At 34.2% G+C, this 25,483-nt stretch overlaps 3 protein-coding genes across 3 annotated transcripts; all 3 read right to left on the bottom strand.

Annotated features, from left to right (window-relative positions):
- Nucleotides 1-843: 843 nt before the first annotated feature.
- LOC124451196 lies at nt 844-6,510 on the bottom strand. Its single transcript, XM_047001826.1, has 2 exons — nt 6,449-6,510; nt 844-2,456 (listed from the first exon to the last, which is right to left on the bottom strand). Exon 2 carries the CDS (start codon nt 2,446-2,448, stop codon nt 1,108-1,110), a length of 1,341 nt encoding a protein of 446 aa, XP_046857782.1. The 5' UTR covers nt 2,449-2,456; nt 6,449-6,510; the 3' UTR covers nt 844-1,107.
- Nucleotides 6,511-16,121: 9,611 nt separating this feature from the next.
- On the bottom strand, nt 16,122-19,201 carry LOC124451209 (coiled-coil and C2 domain-containing protein 1B-like). The gene is made up of 5 exons (XM_047001847.1): nt 19,107-19,201; nt 18,127-18,273; nt 17,512-17,538; nt 16,823-16,866; nt 16,122-16,655 (listed from the first exon to the last, which is right to left on the bottom strand). Exons 2-5 carry the CDS (start codon nt 18,268-18,270, stop codon nt 16,631-16,633), a joined length of 240 nt encoding a protein of 79 aa, XP_046857803.1. The 5' UTR covers nt 18,271-18,273; nt 19,107-19,201; the 3' UTR covers nt 16,122-16,630.
- Nucleotides 19,202-22,831: 3,630 nt separating this feature from the next.
- LOC124451956 (secreted RxLR effector protein 161-like) lies at nt 22,832-23,515 on the bottom strand. Its single transcript, XM_047002555.1, has one exon. The coding sequence runs from the start codon at nt 23,513-23,515 to the stop codon at nt 22,832-22,834; it is 684 nt and encodes a 227-aa protein (XP_046858511.1).
- Between the last annotated feature and the right edge of the window lie 1,968 nt (nt 23,516-25,483).

Below are 25,483 nucleotides of genomic sequence, written 5' to 3' on the forward strand. Positions count from 1 at the left end.
ACGACACACAAAGAGATGTAACGTTAGCACGCAAGGAGACAGTCAAATGATGATGGTTTGTTAAATATGTTGAGTCTAAATCCTCAAACCAAGAAAAGTTTCCTTGTTTCAATAAATCCTTGCTAATAATCATTTTCGTTACTGCCATCAATTCTGTTTGCAATACTTTGTAAAAAAATTAAGCTTTTATCAGTCTTAAATGACTTATATCTCATTATCGTTACCTCCCTTAACAAATGAAATAGTTGTTCCTCAAGTACATCTTTTCCCAAGAAATTTTGTAGTTTCTTAATGATTTCAAGCAATTCAAACCTAATGGTATACATGTCAATGTCTTTCACACACATTAACCTCGCAAAAAACACTTTGACATCTACTGCCCAGCTAAAGTCAACATTTTCGCCACATTCTGACATTTGATAGATTCCATTCTTCAAAGCATATTTAATCATCGCAGTGTTCATGGGATCTTTAAAAATGTTCATACACTTAATTTGCTTAAACACTTTCTCACAAGCATGCCATAAGAATTTATGACCATTTTTTGGATTGACTGTAAACTCGTGCTGTTTGTAACCATCTGATTTCAACCAATCAATTAGAGATTTGTGATAGACGGTTAAACAATCATCGTAAACAGGCAAAATTTGAGATAACAGTTCAATGATTTTACTGCGGATTTCAAACTTGATGTCACCAGAAAAACCTAAATAGCTAAGCAGTAAAGTTAATGGTAAAAAACCCCGACAGGCAGCCAACAATTCAAGAAATTGCATGAAAGTAGTTTCTGAGATAACAGAATTTCTGCGACTTTTCTTTGTTAACAATTCTTTTACTCTTTTGAATTGCTTTGTGTAAACACCGCTTAACCCACTAGGGACCAATTGTTGAATGTTTTCGTAAGTAAGCTCAATATTTTCTTTATTCAAGCTCAGTTGTGCGTTATACGCATAAAGAAATGATCCCTCACATTTTTAACTAATGACAACAGAACGTAGCGATCTTCCTGCACCCGATCATTCAACTGATGTCTCAAATACTTGTGCAGGTCTTCTTCGTTGTTTTCTTCACGAGGATGAGTTGTAATTTCCACAGGATTCATGTCTTTCAACTCCTTTTGAACAGGAAGTTCTGGACGACTGGTGATGAAGATTTTAATCCATTTAGGCAGTCGGTCAAACTCTTTGCAATCAATTCCAACAATTCACTTTTGCCATCAACTTGGCTTTCATCTAAGGCATCAATAACCAAAAGCATTGGTTCATGATCTTCCAATGAATGCAATGGATTATTTAATAAAACACGGAATACATCGGTGACTGATTTGTAGGAATGGTTTCTCTGTAATTCTTCATTCAGTTTACATTTAAAATTTGACATTGTATCACACATGCTACTAGCCAATGATTCTAACAACATTAGAGGATTCCTCTCATCTGATCGATTATATTTGCAGAAATGAGAAGCAGCAAGTTTCTTCTTTTCAGAATATCGTCGACACACCTCAGCAGCAAACACACTTTTACCCACACCAGGACCGGCAATCAAAATCATGACATTAGAAGCATCTTCACTTCTATCGTTAAACCAAGTGTCGAGTTCTTTAAATAACCATTGTCTAGTGCCTTCAAGGTATTTCTTGTTAAGATCTTTTTTAAGACCGTTGAAATTACACTTTCCAAGCTTTTCGACATCTGAATATATTTTCTCCTGTAACATTTTTTTTACTCCTGCCACATCAGCTTTTGTTTTCTTTACATCCTCATTTAAGTCCGTAACTTTGGTTGCCATCTCTTGTTTCATCTCTACAACATTTCTTTTTATTACTTTCACATCTTCTTTGATTTCTTCAGTGACATCGAGTAACTGCTCCTCTGTTTTATACCATTCTTTTATCATTTCAATATAATTTGCCTCATCGTCACTGAGGGAAGCTTCTTTTAATTCATCTATTTCATTTTGTCGAATACCCAGACCAACCAATGCTTTTGAAATTTCCTGCCACAAGTACTCAAACTCACTGTCATTTACACTAGTTGTAGTTATGTGGCCATACACTTTGTTTCGATAAAACAATATTCTTGCAATGCTTGCTGAGATTGAAGAATCTGAAGAGGAAGGATCATCCCATCCACCATGTGGCGCTGTTAGACCACATATGTTACGCAATAAGACAGTCAATAATGAAATATCAAACTTACTAATTTCGGGTGTATTATTTGAAGGGTAAAGAAGGTTCCATTGCTCTTTGTTGACGACTTTTTTCTTTTTTAATGATTCCAATTTCTTTCTGTTAAAAGCATCATTAAGTTTGTCTTCTAAGTTTGATGATTGAAGGTTTATAATGATTTGCAATGCTGTTTTTAAGGCTTGGGTTCCTTTATTGATTAAAAGTTTACTCAGAGATCCATTTTCCTCAATCTTTAATCTTTTAGGTGGCGAAGCCATTTCTTATTCTAGAAATTAGGAATGAGTTTGTTAAAAAGGTATAATTTAAAATTTACAAAATGTTCAAAAAGTTAATAAAGTAAAAACAGTACTACAAGTCATTTATAAAGACTTGTGTGCTTCATTTCTTTCTCTCGATAAAAATTGTCATGACCCAGTAATTGATCTTACATCAAGGCATTAAAATAGTAGACTTGATACAATGAAAAAACACAAAAAAAATAATATTTTCGCCTACTCGGCGCGAGAGGCAACAACTACCTTCAATAGTAACTCCTAGTTAATAAATAATATATCTTATTTGTCTAACAATCGTGTGGTGAAGAGATCGTTCTTTTAACAGGATATATCAAACTGGTTTGCTGTGTTGTATGAATATTTCCTTATTAACATTTTGATATGACTATATTGCTGATGATTTTGTTCCAATTTAAGTTTTTGCTACACAGCAGTTTAACGGACACCCGAAGCGCTTGTGACCGCGGGCTCGTTTTTTGCTTGTGATTATAGGGTAGGGTTTGGGTCAGCGTCCAAGGTGTCGCTAAACTGCAGTAGTTCCCATAGGACCATAGCTTGATTTTAATCATATATTTGAATTATTCTTCTTTTGACAATCTGTTAAATCCAAATCGTCATCATTACTAATTGAAATGAAAATAAAGAAAACTATCTCCTATCTGCTTTACATTTTCCTCACCAAAACACAGAACACAGGGTGAGAGATAAACAACGCGACATATGAATAAAATACAGAACAAAATACAAGTACGGACTGCACCGAGTATCAACTTTCTTGTATTTTTTGCCCAAACGAGATATATTTGACGTCTGTAATCACCAGTAAAGCATATAAATGAATGATATTTTCAGCTGCAAGGTTTTGACTATAGTCACTAAAACAAAGTGCAGATTATACGCTCTAAAGCATAGGTAATTAAAGAACAACATAAGTATTGACTTTACTTAAAACAATTCTATTCGTGATCGTTCACATATGCGACTATCACCGATGACACAGCCGAGGATATCACGACGAACAAACACTGCCTGCCTCACTGCCTCACTCAGACACTTTTTCAGTATGGCATAGTGGTTAGCCGTGCATGCACAGCGGCTACCCACAAAAACTAACTAGTGATAAATTATATTATTGTTATAATACAGTATAACTTGACGTCTACAACTGCCCCCCCTCTCCCCACTTAAAGCGTGATTCCGTTTGAAGATGCTACGAGAATTTCTAATTTAAATTGATGAATGTCTTCTGCATGATGAGATAACGTAAGAAAAGTACAAATAATACATAAATCATTCATTACTTTTTCTATAAACTTTAATTTCGAAATTTTCATTTGTTCAACTGGGGAGGCATCGGCCCCTATTATACTACAGACTCAAGGCAAAATGCCCTCTTGCCTATCACCTCACGGCGGGCCTGGCCTGACAGAGAAATTTCTCGACTATGTGTTGTTACACGATTTAATTCAAGTAACTAAAACAGTTAGACACGTTGGAAAACAAAACAAGTATCTTGATTTCAGTTTCTCTGTACATGCTAAATTAAAGTTCATCTAAGAATAAATTACGTGCAAAATGAATGATGATGAAATATGTACGTTATCATGAGTTCATTTTGACCACTGGAACCTATCTTTCCTTTACATTTATACATTGTATTGTTTACTTAAGTTTAATTATATTAAAAAATAATGATTGATGATGAAATATATACGTTATCATGTGTTCATTTTGACCCCAGGAACATAATCTTTAGTTTACATTTATACATTGTACTGTTTACTTAAGTTTAATTTATTTAAAAAGAAATGTCACATTATGACGTGGCATCTGTGAATGTCAAGCGCATCACTGACTCAGAATTATTTATTATCAAACCTTTTCTTCGTGTAAGAGCCGCAATTTTTATAGTGGATAATTTGAAACAAAAAATGAAACCTACTTTCCAGTCGTGGTATTAAATATAGCTTTAAAAGTCACTTATAGAATCATTCAAACGATTTTCATTTGGAATGGAAATAAACATTGATTTGTTTATAGTCATACTTCATACTACGTAATGCTTCGGTATCAAATTTGTTAAGTTAGAAATGTAAATACAAAATCTCGGTTAACTTACCTAAAATTACCTTTGTTTTAGAAATAAGACTTCATATACGACGATCGTGTAGACAAAATTATGCTTGCTTTATTTCTTTACATGTTACGTACCTAACGAAAGATGAGAAATTTAATATAAACAACGCGACTACATACATATCAGTTAAAAAATAGTAATCATAATTAATTCATACATTATTGAAACATCAACTTTTTATCCATATGAGTTTTGTTACATAAACACATTTAAATAACAAACGAAGATGAAAAGTGAGTCAGGATCTCCTTCAACAAACAATATTATTCTGTAACTAAGTATACATCACTGACTAAAAACATTTGTTATAGAAATAAAAATACATAAATTAGAACCTCATGCAGAGTACATAATAAAATTGTGATATGTCGAATTCCAAAGGACTACTGCTAAATTTTACAAAGTTTCACAAGTTTTAACTCAGGAATAGAGAATCACCTATTAAAGACAGGATGCGAATGTCAAAGATTAAGACACGATATTCTAAACTGTAAATGGATTTTCCCCTTGATTAAGCAAAAATTCCATACATGTATATTCTTGCATAAATCAATTCATATTATAAAAAATCTTAGTTAAAAGTTTGTAAATCATGAATACATTTTAAACATCAACTGCACGCAATTATATTTAGTTATGATCAATAAAGACACTGTAGATACAACAGTAAAGGTTGCAATGAAAGTATGTTAAACTAACATGATCAAAATATAATTTTAAAAGCTCACTTTGTTGCATGAATGAGCATTTCACAAAAATGGATTCGGTCGCGTTCTTCCTCTGTTTAAATACATTCTTCCTGTGTTATTTTGCTTATTTACTTATTTTCAAAATAAATGGTTTGTACAATACAATCATCAACCTTTTCAAGACACAGAGATTAGTCAAAAGTGGCGTCGGCAAAGAAGGGAGGTGATGCATAATTGGACATGTCCCCCCACCCTCTACATAAATTTTCACGCATTCCAATGTTTTCTATAGACATGTAAAGTTTGTATAACTCCTGCATCATAAAAGTTCTGGCACCCGCAACATTTCGTATTATTGATCGTAGATGTCAACTAGATACATACAGAAAATGAAATTAGAAGGAAATGAACAAACAACAAACAAAACAACAGAATATAAGTATCATTACTGATTGTTCAAGTTTATATCCAGATCGCAATGATTCGTATATTTTCGATAAAGAGTTAGAAGTAGTACTAGATTACGCGTTCGTAAGTCATTTTTTTTTTACCTCTGAAGATGACTACCGCTAAGGTTGTCGAAACGTCAGTCAACAACAACAAACACAGTTATTCTCTGGATTATACCAACCTGGACGATCGACATTTACAAACATGTAACGATACTCCCGGGTTCAAACCATCTACTTTATTTGTAACTTTACATTAACAACAATATTGTCTTGATTCTAGTGTTAGTTACAGTTTACAAAAAAATATTCAGCATCTTACATATAGAAAATATTCTCATGTTATTCTGCCTTCCCCACAACTTTAAACAGATTTTACTGTTCCTTAACCATGCAGCGTATGGTCGATAATTAAATAGTTGGTATATCAACTTAGATATGATTTCTCGTGCATGTTTATTCATACTTCATCTTGAGGTTTCTTTAGCTAATTTGTTAGGTCGGTAACGTAGACATAAAATCTCGCTTTATTTTTGTATAAATACCTATGTTTCACAAGTAAAACTTCATATATGACGACCGTATCGACAAAATTATGCTTGCTTTAGTTCTTTATATGTCACATACCTAACAAACGGACGAGAGATTTAATATAAACAACGCGACCACATACATATCAGATTAAAAATGATGATCATAATTCATACCTTACTGTAACATCTATCTTTTATCCTTGTGAGTTTTGTTACATTAACACATTTGAATAACGAACGAAGATGAAGAGTGAGTCAGGTTCTCCTTCAACAAACAGTATTAAAAATAAATTAATGACATCTATGTAGAACATTCTTGTTATATAACTAAGTATACATCACTGACTAAAAACAATTGTTATAGAAATAAAATACATAAATAAGAACCTCATGCAGAGTACATAATAACATTGAGATTAGTCAAATTCCAAAGAAGTACTGCTAAATCTTATAAAGTTTCACAAGTTTTAACTCAGGAATAGAGAATCACCTATCTAAGACAGGATTTGAATGCCAATCATTAAGACACGATTTTCGAAACTGTGAACGGATTTTTCCCTTAATTAATCAAAAATTCCATACATGTACATTCTTGCATAAGTCAGTTCTTATTATAAAGAAACTTTGTTATTGAATAAACCATTGTAAGTCTTGAGTACATTTTTAACATCAGCTACGAAAAATTGTAATTATTTATATGTTTAATAAAAAAACACTGTAGATACAACAGTAAAGGATGCAATAAAAGTAAACCTTAAAATGTTAAACAAACATGATCAAAAGTATAATTTTAAAAGCTCATTGTGTTGCATGACTCAACATTTCACAAAAATAGATTGGTCGCGTTTCTCCTTTATATGAAAACACATTATTCCTCTGTTTGACATTTGCTTATTTTTCAAATTTTCTTACTTTTAAAAAGAATGGTTTTTTTGTATACAACTATTAACATTTTGCTAGACACACAGAGATTAGTCAAAAGTGACGTCAGCAAAGAAGGGAGGTGATGCATGAATGGACATGTGCTCCCCCCCTTTGAAGTACTATGAATTTGGAAATTCACAAAACCTATAAAATGAAGACAAGTAATTTAGCTTGATTTGAAAATTACGACTAAAATGAATTACGACGCTTAAGAAAGGTTTTAAATTTTGCGTTTAAAACTTTAACTCTTTCAATGAATTAAAATCATTTTACGCCTCGCAGAATCCCTGTTACCGGGTTCATGTGATCAGGCTCTTAGTTTACTGGCTGCCGCTTGCCATATCGTCAATCCTATTCGTCACAAAATGCAATTTACTGGCTGCCACTATGGTAATCACATGCGTAATAAGATATGCCTGGCAAGAAAAATTCAATGGAGTGGCTCTACTGTATGTTCTCTATACTGTTGTTAAATATTCTTTTCATCTCATGTGATTTTTCTTTGAATATATGAAAATTCAATCTCTGCCACGAATATTGGTTAATTTATGCAAACTTTACTTTTGACCAGAGATGGTACATAGTAATTCTCTCAGTAAATATTGATGTTATGCAAAGTTTTTCCTCCCATGACCACCCCTAAAGTGAACCTTCTAAACAAAACATGTCAAGAACTTTACAAAAGTTATTTCTTTTTGTTTTTGAAAGTTAGAACTATGTTGACATTGCAATTTTGGTGGGATGTCAATTTTAGGATTTTCGTCCCGGATTGAAAAATTGGCACATGTACCATGTTGTTTGTCGTGGTCATTTTACACCTTCAAGTTGAGATTACTTCTGGTAAACGAAGTGCATACAAACTCTTATACAAGTAGTTCTTGACCACTAACTCATTCATTACACGTTTGTAATTGATCATGCGGCGTGCATAAATTAAACATTTGTTACTTTTTCAAAACATGACGTTACTAACGTTACTAACATCCATCTCATTGTTGCTAATCCGTAACCCTGAGTTAGCATTGGTTAGTAACAAAGTGTTGCACTACGAGTCTACGACAGACACACTATGTTTCACCAATACCAATTTAAAGTCTAATCTCTAACGATAGAGTCTCACGTTTTCAAACGTCCTTCCATATTTTCTAAATTTCAACATGCTACGGTCGTTTACTGCATAAAAACAACACCTTCCATTACTTAACTTTATAAAATGTTATTTTATGCATGCACAGAAGCACAACACAAACAGAAATACACGAACGCAACAAGAAGTAAACTATTTTGAATTTACTAAATAAATTCCATAGCATTTTTAATTCAAGTAGTTCTCTTTTAAATAAGTTGAAACTGTACGTGTTGCGTTGACGCAGGAATGTTGTTAATGAAGATCGTATCAGACAATATATTTTACGAGAACTCAATGAATGCGGTATTATGCTTGGATATAGAGCTATTTGGAGGCTTTTGCAATCTAAGTATAACGTGCTAGTACGTTATTTGACTTTTCAAACTTAGCTCAAAGAAATCGACCTTGAAGCAACGAGACCTCGACGAGGAAACAGACTAATAAGAAGAACGTATTTGAATCCACGCCCTAAATACACCTGGTAATATAAACTGAAGCCGACGGGTAAGATAAACTGAAGCCGTATGGCTTAGCATTTCACGAACACATTGACGGCTTTATATTTAAATTTATCGGCTCTCGGATAATTATAATCAAAATTATGCGAGAACCTATAAATATAAATAAAATTACGCCAAAGGTCATCGTGTCGTGGTGAATTGTGCAAGAGAAATTGAGTTACATCAACTCATTTTCTAAAGATGATTGACTTCAAGGCAATGATGTGGAAACTTGGACAGGACTTGTTTTTATATTTATTTCGGTATTCGAATGAATTTTTTGAAGCATAAGATAACAAAAAGCTCTATCACAAACTTATGGAGGGTGATCTCCCCCAAAATTAATAGCTATATTTTGAATTACTAATGCGTATTTTGTCCTTTGCAATGTGCATTTTGTCTTGATCATATGCCATTCTGGAATTTCATAATCGGATTTTGTCCTGTACAATTTCTGTTAAAACTCATTTTGTTGTTGAACATTCCATTATGATGACGTAACATTATTCGTGACTTGCAAAACATCAAATTTTACTCAATCACATTATAATTTATTCATAATTTATTTTCTTCATGCGGTAATAATGAAAACAAAATAAACTAATTGTTTTACCTACAAGTCTACAACCCTAAAACATGGCAGACAGGTTATACTTTGTAAGACTCCTTCACAATTCTATTTTGGGTTGTATTGCTGACCTCGAAGGAAGTCCAGATCGGGATTTTTGCGTTTTTTGCGTTTTTCGTATTGATTCTCTTTACCATACTACGTTGCGATTTACTGAAGTATTCGAGCTTGAAGAGGCTGTTCTGCAGTTAATCTCAAACGCAAAAGAACTTTTAAATGTCAATGTTAATCATGATATTAATCCATCAACGAAATATTGACTACAACTATGATGACCTTGAGAGATAAATTAGGGAGTTCGTTGACGCACATGTTTGATTAAAAGGATATTGTTCCTTTGGCATAAACTTCAGTTAAACACAAGTGTACCCACATAAGTTCCTAAACATGATGTGCAGTCAATTTTGCGAGAAATTGACGAAGAAGAAAAACTAGGGTCATCGACTTAAAGAAGAACTTGCTATAATCCGTCCTAACTACAACGTGATGGATACCAGTAACGGATCTAGCGATGCACCTGGCACAATACATAGAATTGTTCTCATGTAGTCAGGTACACTATTTTGATAGGATACTGTAACGTCCCTGGCTGAAACTTAGCCCGGGCTGAAATTGCTTCATGTAATTGGTCCTTTACTTAGCTAAAACTTCTGCCAGCCATTTTTATTGTTTTTTGTTACAATAACTTATTCGAAGATTTGTGCTAAGATTGATTAAATAATGTAGACTTACTATACAGTAATAACTAGGGGAATTAAAGCACATATATCAGCGAACGGGGAACAAAGTAAAAGGTTAAAAATGAACCAAACAAGAAACTTCCTTTACATAAAAACAAATGTGCTGCTTTACAGCTTCCCTTTCGGTATTTGTTCGCATGTCTGCATTTTCATTTAGCAACCGCCATGGCGAAATTTTCAACCTGTTAGTGGCCATTGCTTGCGCGAGCAATAACTACGAAACGAAACTTAATTGAGGAAACATCTGGCCCCAAGAGAGTCACAACACGATGCTACACACATTATGAGTGTCCGCCTAAAACTTTGTCAATCTCGAGTTCTTTAACGCAGACCGCATGGAGTAGTTAAATTATGATGCATTTCACTACATATGGCCCTTAGAAGGTTAAGTACAAGTTTGGTTAATAGAAAATATATAACACTAACAGGGACCTGTTATGACTCACATCAAAGCAGTTTTTCTCTAGAAATCCCATGTCTGAAAATAGTGACATTTAAAACGGTACGAATCTTATCCTGTGAGAATAGACGAACTTAGTAGCTATCATAAGAGCAACAAGAATCACTTTGGCAATATCGCCAGTATATTTTTGAACGCTTTGTTTGTCATTTTATCAGACATCAGAAACCAAACAATTAAAAAATTTGTTCTTTGAACAAACGTCTCTACTTATATATGGCAAAATTCGTGTAAATCAGACGTACCTGTGTCGAGAGGAGTGACGAACTTGTTTAGATCAGAAATTTGCCAATAGTCCCTAAAAAGTCTTGAGAAAAATTATGCTATCTGCTTCAATGTGATTGCTTTTAGAATTTGTGAAGCTCCTTATCATAGCAGACGTAGAGTCGCAGTCAAACACTGCAGGTTGCTAAGATAGAAGGAATGTTGATGAAATTGAACGAATCTTATTCGTTGGCGAATATTTAGTTATGCCACTAGCAACTGTTGCTACCATGCAAGAAAAATTTTTAATGAAAAACAGTGGATTTCAGTAAATGGACAGCTGTTTTTACATTTGTAGTTCACCCATTTGATCTAAACTCTCCGAAATTACGTCCTCTCGTTTGTATTTAGCATTTCCTTGACATATAGAATTAGCATATCTTATAAAACTTAAATAGTCTGCAAGTGAAGAATGCCAAGTCACGATAAAACTTTTACATACATAAATTATTCGTAATGACAGGAGCACTACATGCGGTCCTTTCCACAAGAACTAGCTAATGCAAGCCTGAAAATTCAACTAGAAATCTTATATTCCATAATAATAAATTACTTCAAAATGGTTTTCATCTTAGTTTTCAGTGTGTTCTCCTCGAAACACTCCTTATTCATTTCACTTTAATATATAACAGTGGAAGAAATAAATCAAGTTCGTATTTTTTTCTTCCCCGAATGACAACTAACAACTTTAATTTGCATAAAAACAATAAAACGCCTGCGTTGATTGGTTGATAGCTGAGGATCATCAATTAAATCCATCAAAGAGTATTTGCAAATCAATCATGAATACATGTTAGAGGAAATATTAAAACCTTTGTTTTGAATTTATCTTTATTAAATTATTGTTATTTTATAAAAGAAATATAAAGATGTTTTTGCTCTGATCTGCTTTCGAGTACTCCCAAAGGACTCCTCAGTTTGAACATTTCCACAATAAACATCTTTTATTTCTTAAAGTGGTTCTATGACGAAAACTTAACGTTAAAAAATCATCGATTTTAGCATTCAATAGTTTAAACACATGTCAATTATTGCTTTCGTAAAATGTAAGCAAAAATAATAATATAACGAGGGAGTTATGAACATTTGAAATGTCTAATTTTCATGTCCGCCATTAAAATCGGCCATTTTGAATATTTGCAATCAGCAAAGGTCTGTGACGTCTTAGTCTTAACACAACAAGAAGCGCACATGGGAAAGTATACAATATAATAAATAAATAGAGCAAAAAAATGTCAAATTCATCGAGATCTAGCTCGCTCTCTGAGTCTTCGATCGAGACAAACGCATCGATTTCTTCATCGGAATTTGTGACGGCAAATTCGAACGAATCTAATTCGGAAATTTTGCCATTTGTCGATAATATTGAACCGCTTGCTTCGCCCGATGAAATTGCTGAGTACGAAGCTGCAGTCGCAGAAGAAAGGCGGGTTGAAGACATGCTGCAAGATCGTTTTGATGCCCGTGTTGATGTTACTTCATGGTAAGATGTCATTCTTAGTGTGTTACTTTGATCTGAATCGTCTACCGTTAGCTATGATAACTTTATGGAAACATACAATTTGGCCAATATTAAGGTGGTCATATACAAATTTAAGGCACTATTTTTTCTAAAAACTCAAAATTTTTTTTTGATCATTATCGGTACTTTATGCTATGGTTTTTCTGATTGTTCTAATCGTTTTTCGTTAAAACTATCATTTACCCACGAAAAATGCTTTCAAAGTTGTCTTCTTAAAGTTTTTGGTCCATAGCAACGCCTTAGCAACGGATTTTTACCCAAATTTCACCCCAAAAACTCCCCTTCTAAAGCGAATTTTTTGTTTCTACTTTTGGTGGATGTTATTCAAAGCCTTCTCGTTAAGTTACATCGTGATTGGTTGCATTTTGGCACCATGGTAACTGTTATAATTACATATCAAAGCTGATCGCGTGCTCGCACAGTTCGAAAAGTTGCTCTTCAAAAAACATTATAATTTTGTATCTCTGAGGAGAAAAGTCTTTTTGTTAGTATTTCGGAGCTTTCCTTTTGTTATTCCGATAATAATCAAAGCGAAAAATAATGGGGAATAGTCGAAATAGAAAGAGAAAAGCGGTTAGAACTCCGCCATCAAAAATGGCAAAGAAGTCAAAACATGGCGGAAACGATGACGCAAACCCTGGACCTTCTGCAAAGAAAATAAGTCATCAAACGAGGAGCATTGGCTCAAATTTTAATAATCTACACACTGCAAAAGAAGGCACCGTGTTTATGGACTTGTCTTTGCTGTTTGGTGTTTTGATGAATTTTAAAATGCCCTGATTGCGAAAGCAGTGTGGAATCCCATGTGGACTTGAGGAAAAGGAAAGGCTATGCGCATTATATTCTTCTTCAATGTAAGAATAAAGAATGTGAGTGGAAGTATAGTTTCCACACATCTAAAAAGCAAGGCTGTTCACACGAAGTTAATGTCCGAGCAGTCCTAGCATTTCGAGAAATTGGTCGAGGGCAAGCTGCAATGGTCACATTCAACAAGGTCATGAATATGGCTCCACCACCAACTTGCCGAAGCTTTACATTGATTCAAAATGGAAAGCTATTACCAGTTGTTGAACAACTGGCCAATGACAGCATGCTCAGCAATGCTATGCATGTTAAAGAGGAAAATGGAGCACCAGAATGTGGAATATCTTTGGATGGTACATGGCAAAGAGAGGCCATGCATCCCATAATGGTGTTGTTACGGCAATATCTTTGCAAACCAAAAAGTGTTTAGACGTGGAAGTGCTCTCAGACAGGTGTCAGCAATGTGCCAAATGGAAAAATAGGACAAGTGATCCTAAATACAACGAGTGGAAAGCTGGTCATCAGTGCAAGATCAATCATGAAGGAAGTGCTAGCAGTATGGAGACTTCTGGAGCTGTGCGAATTTTCGAGAGGTCTTTTGCTTCTAGAGGACTGAAATACAAGGAAATGCTTGGCGACGGGGATTCTTCAACATATAATGCTATTGTTGAAAGAAAGCCATATGGAGAAGAGTGCATTCCAAAAAAGTTGGAGTGTATTGGTCACATTCAAAAGAGGGTTGGGAGTCGTCTTCGTAAGTTGAAGAATACAACGAAAGGGGTAAAGCTTGACGGTAAAGGATTGAGTGGAAAAGGAAGGCTTACAGATGGGAAGATTGATATTCTTCAAAATTATTATGGTTTGTCAGTAAGAGGAAACCTTCATGATGTTAAGGAAATGGCAAAATCGATAAAAGCTTCTCTCTATCATGTTGCATCAACTGATACTAATCCTCAGCATCATCTTTGTCCTGATGGTGAAGACAGTTGGTGTGGCTATAAGAGGGAAAAGGACAACTACAAGCACAGAATAGGCATTCCTGAATGTATTGTTAAGGTCATTGAGCCCATATTTGAAGAACTGAGCAATGCTACTTTGTTGAACAAATGTACTCATGGCTTAACTCAAAATGTTAATGAATGTCTAAATAATATGATATGGGAACGATGTCCGAAGACTACATATGTTGAACAAGAGACTGTTGCTCTTGCAACATACTTGGCTATTCTTAAATTTAATGATGGGGACATAAATTTGTTAAAGGTATTGAGTGAACTGGACATAACTCCTGGAATGTTTACAAGTAAAGGGGCTCAAGAATGTGATCATCATCGGATAAAGTTGTCGGCAAAGAAGAGTTCAGAGAAGGTGAAAAGCAAAGAAAACATTAAGAAACATTAGAAAGAATTATATTGACAATGCTAAACACAAGGAAGGAGTTACTTATGAAGCTGGCAATTTTTAGGGCTGCCAGAGGTACAATATAGGTTATGTAAACTTTAAATGCTGTTTTCTCATTTTGGTGATTTTAGCACTTAGGAAAAACTTTGTGACATCATATTATCTTTGTTATTTGTCAGAGATGCCTGAAATTTTGTATGTTGAAGGCTAGTAATATTATCTAGTGCTTGACATTTTCAAATTTTGATATTTTGCATTGTTGATGAAATATTTACTCGTTATGTCATAAAATGTGTACCAAAAATGCAAAATTACTGAAGAAAATCAAATTTTTGAATATATTTTTGTTTATAAAGAATTAATAAAAAATTGAAAAGTGTCAAGCACTAGATTATGTTCTAAGCTTTTAAAAAAAACTTTACTCATTGAATTTGGATCATTGGTTCCCAAGATATCATGTTCGCAGCGAAGTTCATTTATTGGCTAATTAGGGGCCGCCATGTTGGATAATTAGTGTAATTAGTGATTTTTTAATTTTTTTTTTCCATTAGTTAATTCTCTTCATTAAAGTCTTTCAAATACTGATAGTTTCTTATAACTATCTTTAAAAATGAAAAAAATTCAATTTTTTGTATATGACCACCTTAAAGGTGTGAATGTGGCCATTGTTCGTTGGATCTTGTTGTCAACCCTCAATAGTGCCGATGCTGCATGGAAATAGAGCAATGCCGTGGTAAAATGTATCAGTTCGAAATCGATGAAAGGAAATGCATTTTGGATCACCCTGGCTTTAACGAAGTTTGCCTGAACGAATTTGTTTTTCAAGCAGCTTCGTTAGGTTTAAAGACCAAAGGTCATCGCATGATACAGACACTTCATTTTGTATTTCCTTTAAAACCTTAGTATAAATGTATATTATATATTGAAAGTTTGCCTGGATGTATTATTGGTTCTATCAAATTGTGAAAATTTATCATCTGCAATATGTGTAAGTATATAATAATTGCAACTTGTGCTAACCTGACGCCGTTCTCTTGACATTGTTGGTGTTTGTGATTTCTTTTCTAAAATTGTAGCGAGTGACTTGCCGAGCGGAAATCGAATTCGTGTGATAAAAATTAATAAATTTAAATTTTACAATTTGTTGTTTTTTTTTTGTCTATTTCTATGGCTCTAATCAGAACTTTATGTTGGGCATTAATTTTTATCACACGAATTCGATTTCTTTTCTTCCAAATAGTAGAAACGGCACCAGGTTTGAGCCGTCTAGTCATACCATACAAATGGAATAAACGCTCAAAACAATCATCCGAGAAGTGATTCGAACAAATCATAAATCGAATTTCGCGCGAACTCGGATTAAAGTTTGCGCGCTTCGTTTGAACAAATTTAACCCAAATTCTTATCAAAGACTCGTCGTTTGGGCTTTTACGTAATGAAATGCCGGTATATCTATCAGACTTATTACTGCAATCTTGCACAACACAGCGTGTTGAAGGCATGTTAAAAAAATTGAGTTATACATCCTTTTAAATCGCTATTTGTATATAGTGTTATATTGTAAACAGCCGCGAGTTAAGACTATGATTTTACTAAAAGTATAATGAACTTAAGGCCTGTTTCAAAGGTCGAACTTTACATGAACCAAACACCTTAAAGACAAAAGAAAATGAGATGAACTTCCTCATTATTTTTTGTTTTAAATACGTTCGGTTCATGTAAAGTTGGACGTTTGAACTAGACCTTAGACAGTCTTAACTACTTTAGAGCATATTACAAAATCACGAGTTATTTATGTTGTGGATTTTAAATTAGTTACGAGGAAATAATCCAGATAAATATTCGACAATTTCATTTATGAGAGTTATTGTTGAAATGACACGAAATAAATATCGTAATAAATATCAAAATATAAAAAGTCTAAATTAGAAGATTTTTACACTTTGTTCATATTATTGAAATATATTAATTTTAAAGAGCATCTTTATTCAATCGTACAAACTTTAGATCTAAACAGAAAATCTGAAAAGAAAAATTATGTTTAGTTGTATTATAGTTTACTTTATAATTTAACGTTGTATTAAAAATTTTAGTTTATTCATAAAAAATTTAGATTATTTCTGTGATAACTTGGTATCATATAGTGCCTAAAATAAAAGATAATTAATGTACTTACTGCTTTGAATTCTTTGTTTTTCTGCCATTTTCTGTATTTTTAAGCTGTAAAAAGAAAACATTTTTGAATCATTTTAGAAACAATCCGAGTTTAAAAATAGTAAATTATTAACACAGAAAGACGCAGATCTTTCAAAGAAAAAAGGAAGATAGAAAACTTTTTGCCATTAACTGATTGATATGTAAATATATGGATAGTATTCATTGTTAAAAATTTAACGTGAAGTTGTGCAGAGTGTATGCCCCACATTTCTTTAAATATATATTGACGATGCGATCATTTTCTGCTTTCATGCGCTTTATATGTTTCCTATCGCTTTTGTTGATCTTGGACATTTAAAAAACATGAAGTGATGCTTCTAGTGAAAAAATCAGATCTGATTCGTGTTCATGCATAGCTACTGAAAATGGGATGTATAAGCTTGTACAAGCCGAGAAAACATAACTTAAGGGGGTGAAATTCTCTATCGGACTTCTTGTCCACTTGATAAAAAATTTTGCTTCAATCAATGCTTTGTAAAAGGAATAAAAACGCGAAAACTGTGATTTTCTACTACAAAAGTATAGTAAAGTGGGTCCTACAGCCCCCCACGAAGGTCATAAGCAAATGCGCACACTTCCGGCTTCAATTTTCATATATTTTATACATGGTGCGCTATCCATATATTATACATATCAAAGGATTTATACCTTACTTGTTGACGAAGCACTGATTGGCTAAAAAATTAAGAAAGACAACCAATTGCAAACTATTTTATAACAGCCAATACGCAACGGTCAACATTTAACGAAATACGAAGGAGGGGAGAGAATGAGGAGACACGTGACTCAGTTATATGGAAAGGAAAAAATGTCCTTGAGTTTCTCTATCCAGAAGATACATTTACCTATAGTATAGCTCATGTACTTCAAATGTTTTATAGATAAACTAAAACGTCCATTTCAATATAAGACAGTTTCATTATTGCATACAGTACGTAGAACATTTTAATAAGTTTAAAAAATCCACTATTCAGTCTAACGTAATCATGGTTTCGTGCTATAAACCATTGAACTAAAATACATCTGGAACGCTACCTGTAATAGAAAAGTCTAATAAATTCTTGAAGCTAAATTTTACACGCAGACACGCGTCTGTAGTCAATCAATTTTTAGAATCTCGAAACACTAAACACGCGTGTCTGGGTGTAAGATTTGGCTTCAATTATTTGCTTCAGGTAACGTTTCATGTATTTTAGTTCAATGCAACAAACACAACAATGTGAAAACTATATATTTATACACAACTTAACTTTATATACTCACTTTATTTGTTGGTGCTACAAATGCATCTATGACCAACCATTTTTGCGTCAAGATTTCAACATCTTTATCTGTCAGAGGTTCACGAATACGTAATTTGACTTCAATCTTTCCACCAATCACCTTGCGACCTTTCTCGGGATCCATAAGCTGCAATTGTAATTAAGTCCACTTACGACAGCAATCGTTCTTACGTACGTAAATTTTGAATCGAGATAACATGCATTTTAAGTGACATTATGTATGACAGTGCTGCCACTCCTAGGGGAAATTCCGTACAGTAGGGGGATTTAGTGGTTCGTAGGTGGTAAGGGGAAACCTACGGGGAAAACTGTAAAATGTAGGGGTATTGTAGGGAGAAAAGAAAATCGTTTAAAAATGAGCCTCATTTATGCCCAAAATACTCTTTTCTTCCTGTGTTCTCACCATTTAGCAAGTGATTATAACAGAATCTTTCTTTTGGCACATTTTGTGACCATATATGGCAATAAAAGATCAGCAACTTAGATAAACTCAGTGCGTCATTTGCGCCACCTGCATGTCATTACTTCCTACGCCAAATTACTAACTTTGTCGTCTAGATGTTCTTCGTTTTCAATAAATCTTTTTTTGTATGCATTTTTTTAAAAACAGACTAAAAAATTCAATGGTCTGACCCGACGTAGGTATATAATAGGGGGATATGTTGTTGTGTAGGGGGAAAGTAGGGCAAAACAAAGAAAATGGTCGTAGGGGGAGATAGGGGAAAAATAAAGTTTTGGTAGGTGAAATGTGCATATACAGAGTGGCAGCACTGACGTATGATGTGTTTATCAAATAATGGAGGTCTAACTGGAAAACTAGTTCCAGTCCTTTTTCTGCCTTTACAGATCACGTGGCAGACATTAAGAAGATGGTGAAGTCTGAAATGCTACATTGGGTAAACATACCTATATTTGTACAAAGCTTATACTATACGCGTATAGTTCGGCATTTTAGCTTACCGAAATGTTGCCTTCAAATTTTAGCGGGTGGGTGGCCGTCCAGTTATATATAATTCAATGATTTAAACACAGTTTCTGCAATTATTAATTCACAAAGTTTAAAAAAATACCACACATTACTTACATTAAGACATTCGTGAATTTCACATCTATTATCAAACGGTGATAACTTAAGAGAAGCTTGACCCAGCGTCTTGTCACCTTTCAGAAATCCTCTAAATGGTTTGAACATTTACTGACGATAAAAAATATTTCACATAATGTAAAACAATGAAACATCCATCTCACGTACGACAAACCTGTTGTATTTTATTTCAAATTTCACACTTTGTCGTCGAAATATTCTCGTCAACGATCGGTTTTTTCTGTCGATAGATATCTTAAACTTTTGATGAAATTCTATACGAAAAAACAGCGTAATTGATCATCGATGTAGAATAATGAATTTAATGAGGAGGGAAGGTTCTAGCATATCAAAAAAGCTTACATCCACAACATTGGATATTATTGACGTCTCGAGAACTGAAGTAAAACGACCATTCTGTCCCTTGTAAAAATACTTCTCCCCAGTCCCCCTTGCCACTCCAATAACAACAACATAGGATATTAATGACGTCATGAGTACTTAAGTAACACGACATTCTGTCCATAGCATTCAACTAAAATACATGGAACGCTACCTGTAATACAAAATCCTAATAATTTTTTGAAGCCGTGACTTAACCCCAGACACGCGAGACTTTGCCCAAGACACGCGTGTGTAGTCAATAAATTATTACTCCGCAAGAGAATCTCGAAACACTAAACACGCGTGTCTGGAGTAAAATCTCGCATGTCTGGCGTAAGATATGGCTTCAATTATTTGCTTGAGGTAGCGTTCCACGTATTTTAGTCCAATGGTCCATAGTGAAGTAACTCCTCCCCAGTCCTCACTCACCCCTCAATACAAGATCATGCAGGGATCCAATGCTGTATGATATCATTCATTTCGAATAAAACTTACTAGGATTAATGTTGTGTTTGATGGTTTCCGTGAAGCCAGTTTGAGGTTGATCCTAAAGTTGAGTGATTTTAAAATTTAGTGTAGACAAATAACATCGATTTAAAAAAAGTAAGAAAATGTTTGTTACATGAGCAAAATCTGTCGTTTACAAAACATAGAATTTGTTCAACGGTAATGAGAACAACTGCTTGAACAATGATTTTATTGTCTAACAAAATTGTTAACAATGCTTCCATTGTTTGTCACAAGTGTACGCTCTTGCGTTGCGTCTAATCATACAAAGATGTCAATTCACAGTCATGTTGGTGAATCATTGTAGTGTGAATGTGATTTTTTTTATAAAATAAACACAATGAAAGAGGTGCGCTGATTGGTCTAGAGCCGAGTTTGCATTAACCTGTGCAAAACACATCTGAGCTCAACCAATCAAATCAATCAAAACATATAGTCAGTCAAAAAGAATTTGCAAATCGATCATGAATACATTTTAGAGGAAAAAGTTAAATGTTTGTTATTTTTTACATTATTGTTATTTTATAAAAGGAATAAAAGATGTTTTTCGTGTTTGCACAGGCTTATGCAAACCTCGGAGACGTTTGTGAGAACTCTCGAGCTTGTGCAACCTTGAAGTAACCTTGAAGTATATTGAAATTTTTTAAAGATTGATTTTTAAGGTTTATAGATGTATGTATCAGATCAAACATCCATTGTTTGACCTGACACTTACTAATCCTCTAGACCAGGGGTCGCCAAACTACGGCCCGCGGGCTAGATGCGGCCCGTTGGGCCTCTCAATCCGGCCCGCAGAGACACTTAAGAAAGCCAATTTCACCACTCACATTGAGAAAACTGAACAGACTAATTGTGATTTTGTTATGATATTACACTTGGTTGAAATTTAACCTTTAAATTTTGAATAAATATTTTCTTAACTAATGAAGCTTGTGTTATGTACTTCGTTTTATTAAAATATTTGCTCTTTGACCAGCGGTATACGATTTGTCGGCCCTTAACAAGCTGGATGAAAGTTCATGTGGCCCTCAGGCTGTAAAGTTTGGAGACCCCTGCTCTAGACACCTTATTAATCCACTATATTTTATCCTAAATCCTAAGTACAAAGATTTTAAACCAATTCAACAATAATGAAGAAAAGACATATTTACCTGAAGGAAGTGGAATATTGATGCATTTGACGATTCTTAATTCACAATCCTGGTCACCCAAATCTGTATTCGATCTGTCAGGTTGAAAACAAAATAAACATAAAATAATTATGTTAGTGTTTGTTGGCTAAACTGTCAGGTTGAGAATAAAATAAACATAAAATAATAATGTTAGTGTTTGCTAGTTAAAAGGTGTTCGCGAAATTACTTCACTAAAAGCAACAAATAAAACCAACTTTACATACAGTAGCGTAGTCAGTCTTCGAATTTAGTCACTCTAACCAAATGTTAGAACATTATTATTTGTGAACTTAATGTTGGGGTGTTGATGGTTTAAGTAGGTAAGAAAGAGTTGCACTGGGTTTAGATAGGTGAGAAAGGGTTACAAAAAGTAACATGACTTGACTCGTGAGTGTCGAATGGCGAATGGACGAGTGATTCGCGAGTCAATTACGAGTGAATCGAAATAACTCGCAAAAATTTCTTTCTCAAGTATTTGAAATTGACAAACATAATCTTAAGTGTAGTGACAAGTAAAATTCGTTCAACATTTTGAAGGCAACGGTTTTATATCTTTTTTATGAAACATGGGAGCAAAACGACTATTCATTTGAAGCAATACTTCGGGACCTAATGACGTTAAAATCTTTTGAATTTTTTTACAAAAGCATTTTAATAACTTCACATTTTTCATGGCACAAACATTATTCGTAAAGCGGTAGAGACCATAGAGAAATGTAAAGTAAATGGCACGCAATCAATAAGTAAATTGAAATAGCGCTCAAACATTTTCTTCTAACAGTCTTAGATTATGGACATATATAATCTTAGGAAAGAATGCATTAAAAAGACGAATATTCTTTATAGCCAAATATTTAAGGAATGTAGCTATGCGATGAGTGTACGTATAATCTTTTGAATTCGTTTCTGAAAGAACTTCGTTGACCTGGAGTTTTGGATGTAGTCGCTATTGATATAAAGGCCATAGACATTTAATAGCAAGAACGATATAAGACCACGTGTATAGTAAATGGCTAGAACTGTTGCGATTCACTTGCCTGGAGAAATGCTTCAAATAGGAGATTGGCTTCCGAAAATATTTCATTGACTTCACGTCGACAAAAATGAATGGGATGGTGTGATTTTACTTGTCACTACACTAAAGATTATTTTTGTCAATTTCAAATACTGGAGAAAGAAATTTTTGAGAGTTATTTCGATTCACTCGCAAACAGCGAGTTATTTTGTTCACTCGCAAACTTCTTACATCCGAGAGTGACTCGCAATTGACTCGCCATTCGATACTCGCGAGTCAAGTCTGTTAAATTATTCGCGATTCTGCAATAACGCTCGGAAAATGTATGAAATATTAGGATTTTTATTATGAACAAAATAACAAATTGAGTATCTGCGAACAACAATATTACCATAACAAGTTCTGTATGTCACTTAATATGACATGTGTCATATCTACTTAATACTATATTGTTTATATCTTTTCGTTAAATGTTCGTATTTTAACACTCCCTTTCGAAAAATATAAACAAATCACTATTCCTTTAAATGTTTGTTACTCCCATATTAGATCTCATTCGTTGAAATACAGTTTTTCCTAATGGTTTCGTTAACATATCAGCAACCATTTGTTGTGACGTACAATACTCAAGTGCAATTTCTTTCTTCAGTACTTTGTCGCGAATGAAATGATATTTTATGTCAATGTGTTTCGTTCTTGGATGGTATTTTTGATTCTTCGACAAACTTATTGCTCCTTGATTATCTTCTTTTATCATAGTTGGTTCCTTTTGAGTGAAGTTTAAATCACGTAGTAATCCTCTTAACCATATTGCTTCTTGACATGCTTGTGATGCTGCAACATACTCAGCTTCAGTAGATGAGAGAGCTACAATACTTTGCTTTTTGCTTGCCCAACTTATCAATCCACCACAAATCATGAATAGGTATCCTGAATGTGATTTTCGATTATTTGGATCACATCCCCAATCAGCATCAACAAATCCACTTAATTTGACTTCAGATTCCTTATGTCCATCAAAGCAAATGCCGTGGTTAATCGTACCTTTAATGTAACGTAAAATACGTTTGGCAGCATTCCAATGGTTTTGGCTAGGGTTAGCACAGAATTGATTAACTGTTGAAAGTGCTTGTGCCAGGTCTGGTCTTGTCGCTGTAACTGCATACGTTAATGCACCAATTAATGCTTGATATTTGGTTATGTTCATTGGCTCTCCTTCATTATTCAACAACTTGGTTCCGAGCTCAACGGGGGGTTGCAACAGGTTTGCAGTCTTGCATTCCAAATCTCTTCAATAAATTCGTCAAATACTTTGATTGATGAAGTCGCATTTGTTTCTTTTCCCTGTCTCGTTGAATTTGAATGCCAAGACAGAAATGAATTTCACCTAGATCTTTCATTTCAAAGCGTTTCTTTAAAATACCTTTCTCCTCTTCTAGCATTTTCTTGTTGTTACTTGCAAGAATCAAATCATCGACGTATAACGCTAAAAGCATGATATTATCTCCCTTTCGTTTAATGTACAGGCACGGATCAGAATTGGATTGAACGTAACCGGATTTCTTTAAGAACTGATCAATGGTATCGAACCAGCATCGCGAAGATTGCTTAAAGCCATATATGCTTTTGTTTAATTTACAGACCTTCTGTTCTTGTCCCTTTTTTTCATATCCTTCAGGTTGCTTCATGTATATTTCCTCTTTAAGTTCGCCGTTCAGAAATGCCGTCGAAACATCCATTTGGTGTACGTCCAAATCTAACTGATTAGCGATTGCCAAGAGAGAGCGAATTGATGTATATTTTACTACTGGAGAAAATGTTTCTTCATAATCTAAACCGTATTCTTGTAAGTATCCTTTAGCAACTAACCGAGCTTTATGTCGTTCAATTGAACCGTCTGCTTTGTACTTTACTTTGAATATCCATCGAGAATCTATGGCTTTACGATCTTTAGGTAAATCAACCAATGTCCAAGTGTTGTTTTTTATGTGGGAGGAATATTCATTGTCCATTGCTTGTTTCCATTTCGCCTTATCTGGACTATGAAAAGCTTCATTAATGTTGAGTGGTTCATCGTGACGGATAGATTCATCATCAATGCTAGCGACATTGTTCTGCCACCAATTACCTGTGATCACCACACCATGTCTATCAGGAGATTTGTGTATTCGTGTTGATCGTCGTGGTTGTTGTAGTTCATTTGTCATACTGTTGTTGGAACTATCTTCCATTTCTTCATTGACTTCATGTTCTTCATTGTCTTCAAATAGTTCATCATTCTGTTTTTCGGTCACAGTATCTTTATCATATCCATGTATTACTATAGTAGATTTCTTTCGTCGATCAAATGAGCTTTCGTCAAATAACACGTCTCTTGATATGTGAATTTTACCAGTTGAAGCGTCGTAGAGTCGATAACCTTTACTTGTGAGGCTGTACCCAACAAATGTGCATTTCTTGGTTTTGGAGTCCCATTTCTTCCTTGTTTCCTTAGGAACGTGCATGTAAGCTGTGCAACCAAAAATTTTCAGATGTGAAACATCAGGTTTCTTAGAATGGAAACATTCGTAAGGTGTAACTCCATTCACGGATACAGTAGGACTTCGATTTCTTAAGATGACTGCAGTATGAACTGCTTCAGCCAGAATTTCTTTGGTAGTTTTGCGTTGTTCAGCATAGATCGTGCAGCTTCTTGAATGGTTCTATTCATTCTTTCAGAAACTCCGTTCTGCTGTGGCGTTCTTGGAACACTAAACTGATGCTGAATTCCCTTATCCTTTAGATATTTTTCAAACATTTGACAAGTGTACTCACCACCGTTATCTGATCGAAGTACTTTAATTTTCTTGTTAGTGAGATTGGTCACCATTGCTTCAAACTCTTTAAATTTCTCAAAAGCTTCATCCTTACGCTTCATAAAGTAGACTGTTGTGTACCTTGATTTATCATCAATAAATGTTATGAAATATTTATTTCCACCAAGACTTGTTTCTTCCACCGGTCCACAAACATCGCTATGGACAAGATCAAGTACATCTTTAGCACGCGTTGCAGGTTCTCGAGGAAAGGTTGCTCGTATCTGCTTTCCTTGTGCACATCCTTCACAAACTTCAAAGTGATCATCGGATTGAAAATTAAGACCTTTAACCAATTTTTGATCTCGAAGTAGACGTAA

The sequence above is a fragment of the Xenia sp. Carnegie-2017 genome, unplaced genomic scaffold (genome assembly GCF_021976095.1).
Source record: "Xenia sp. Carnegie-2017 unplaced genomic scaffold, XeniaSp_v1 HiC_scaffold_24, whole genome shotgun sequence".
NCBI classification, from domain to species: domain Eukaryota; kingdom Metazoa; phylum Cnidaria; class Anthozoa; order Malacalcyonacea; family Xeniidae; genus Xenia; species Xenia sp. Carnegie-2017.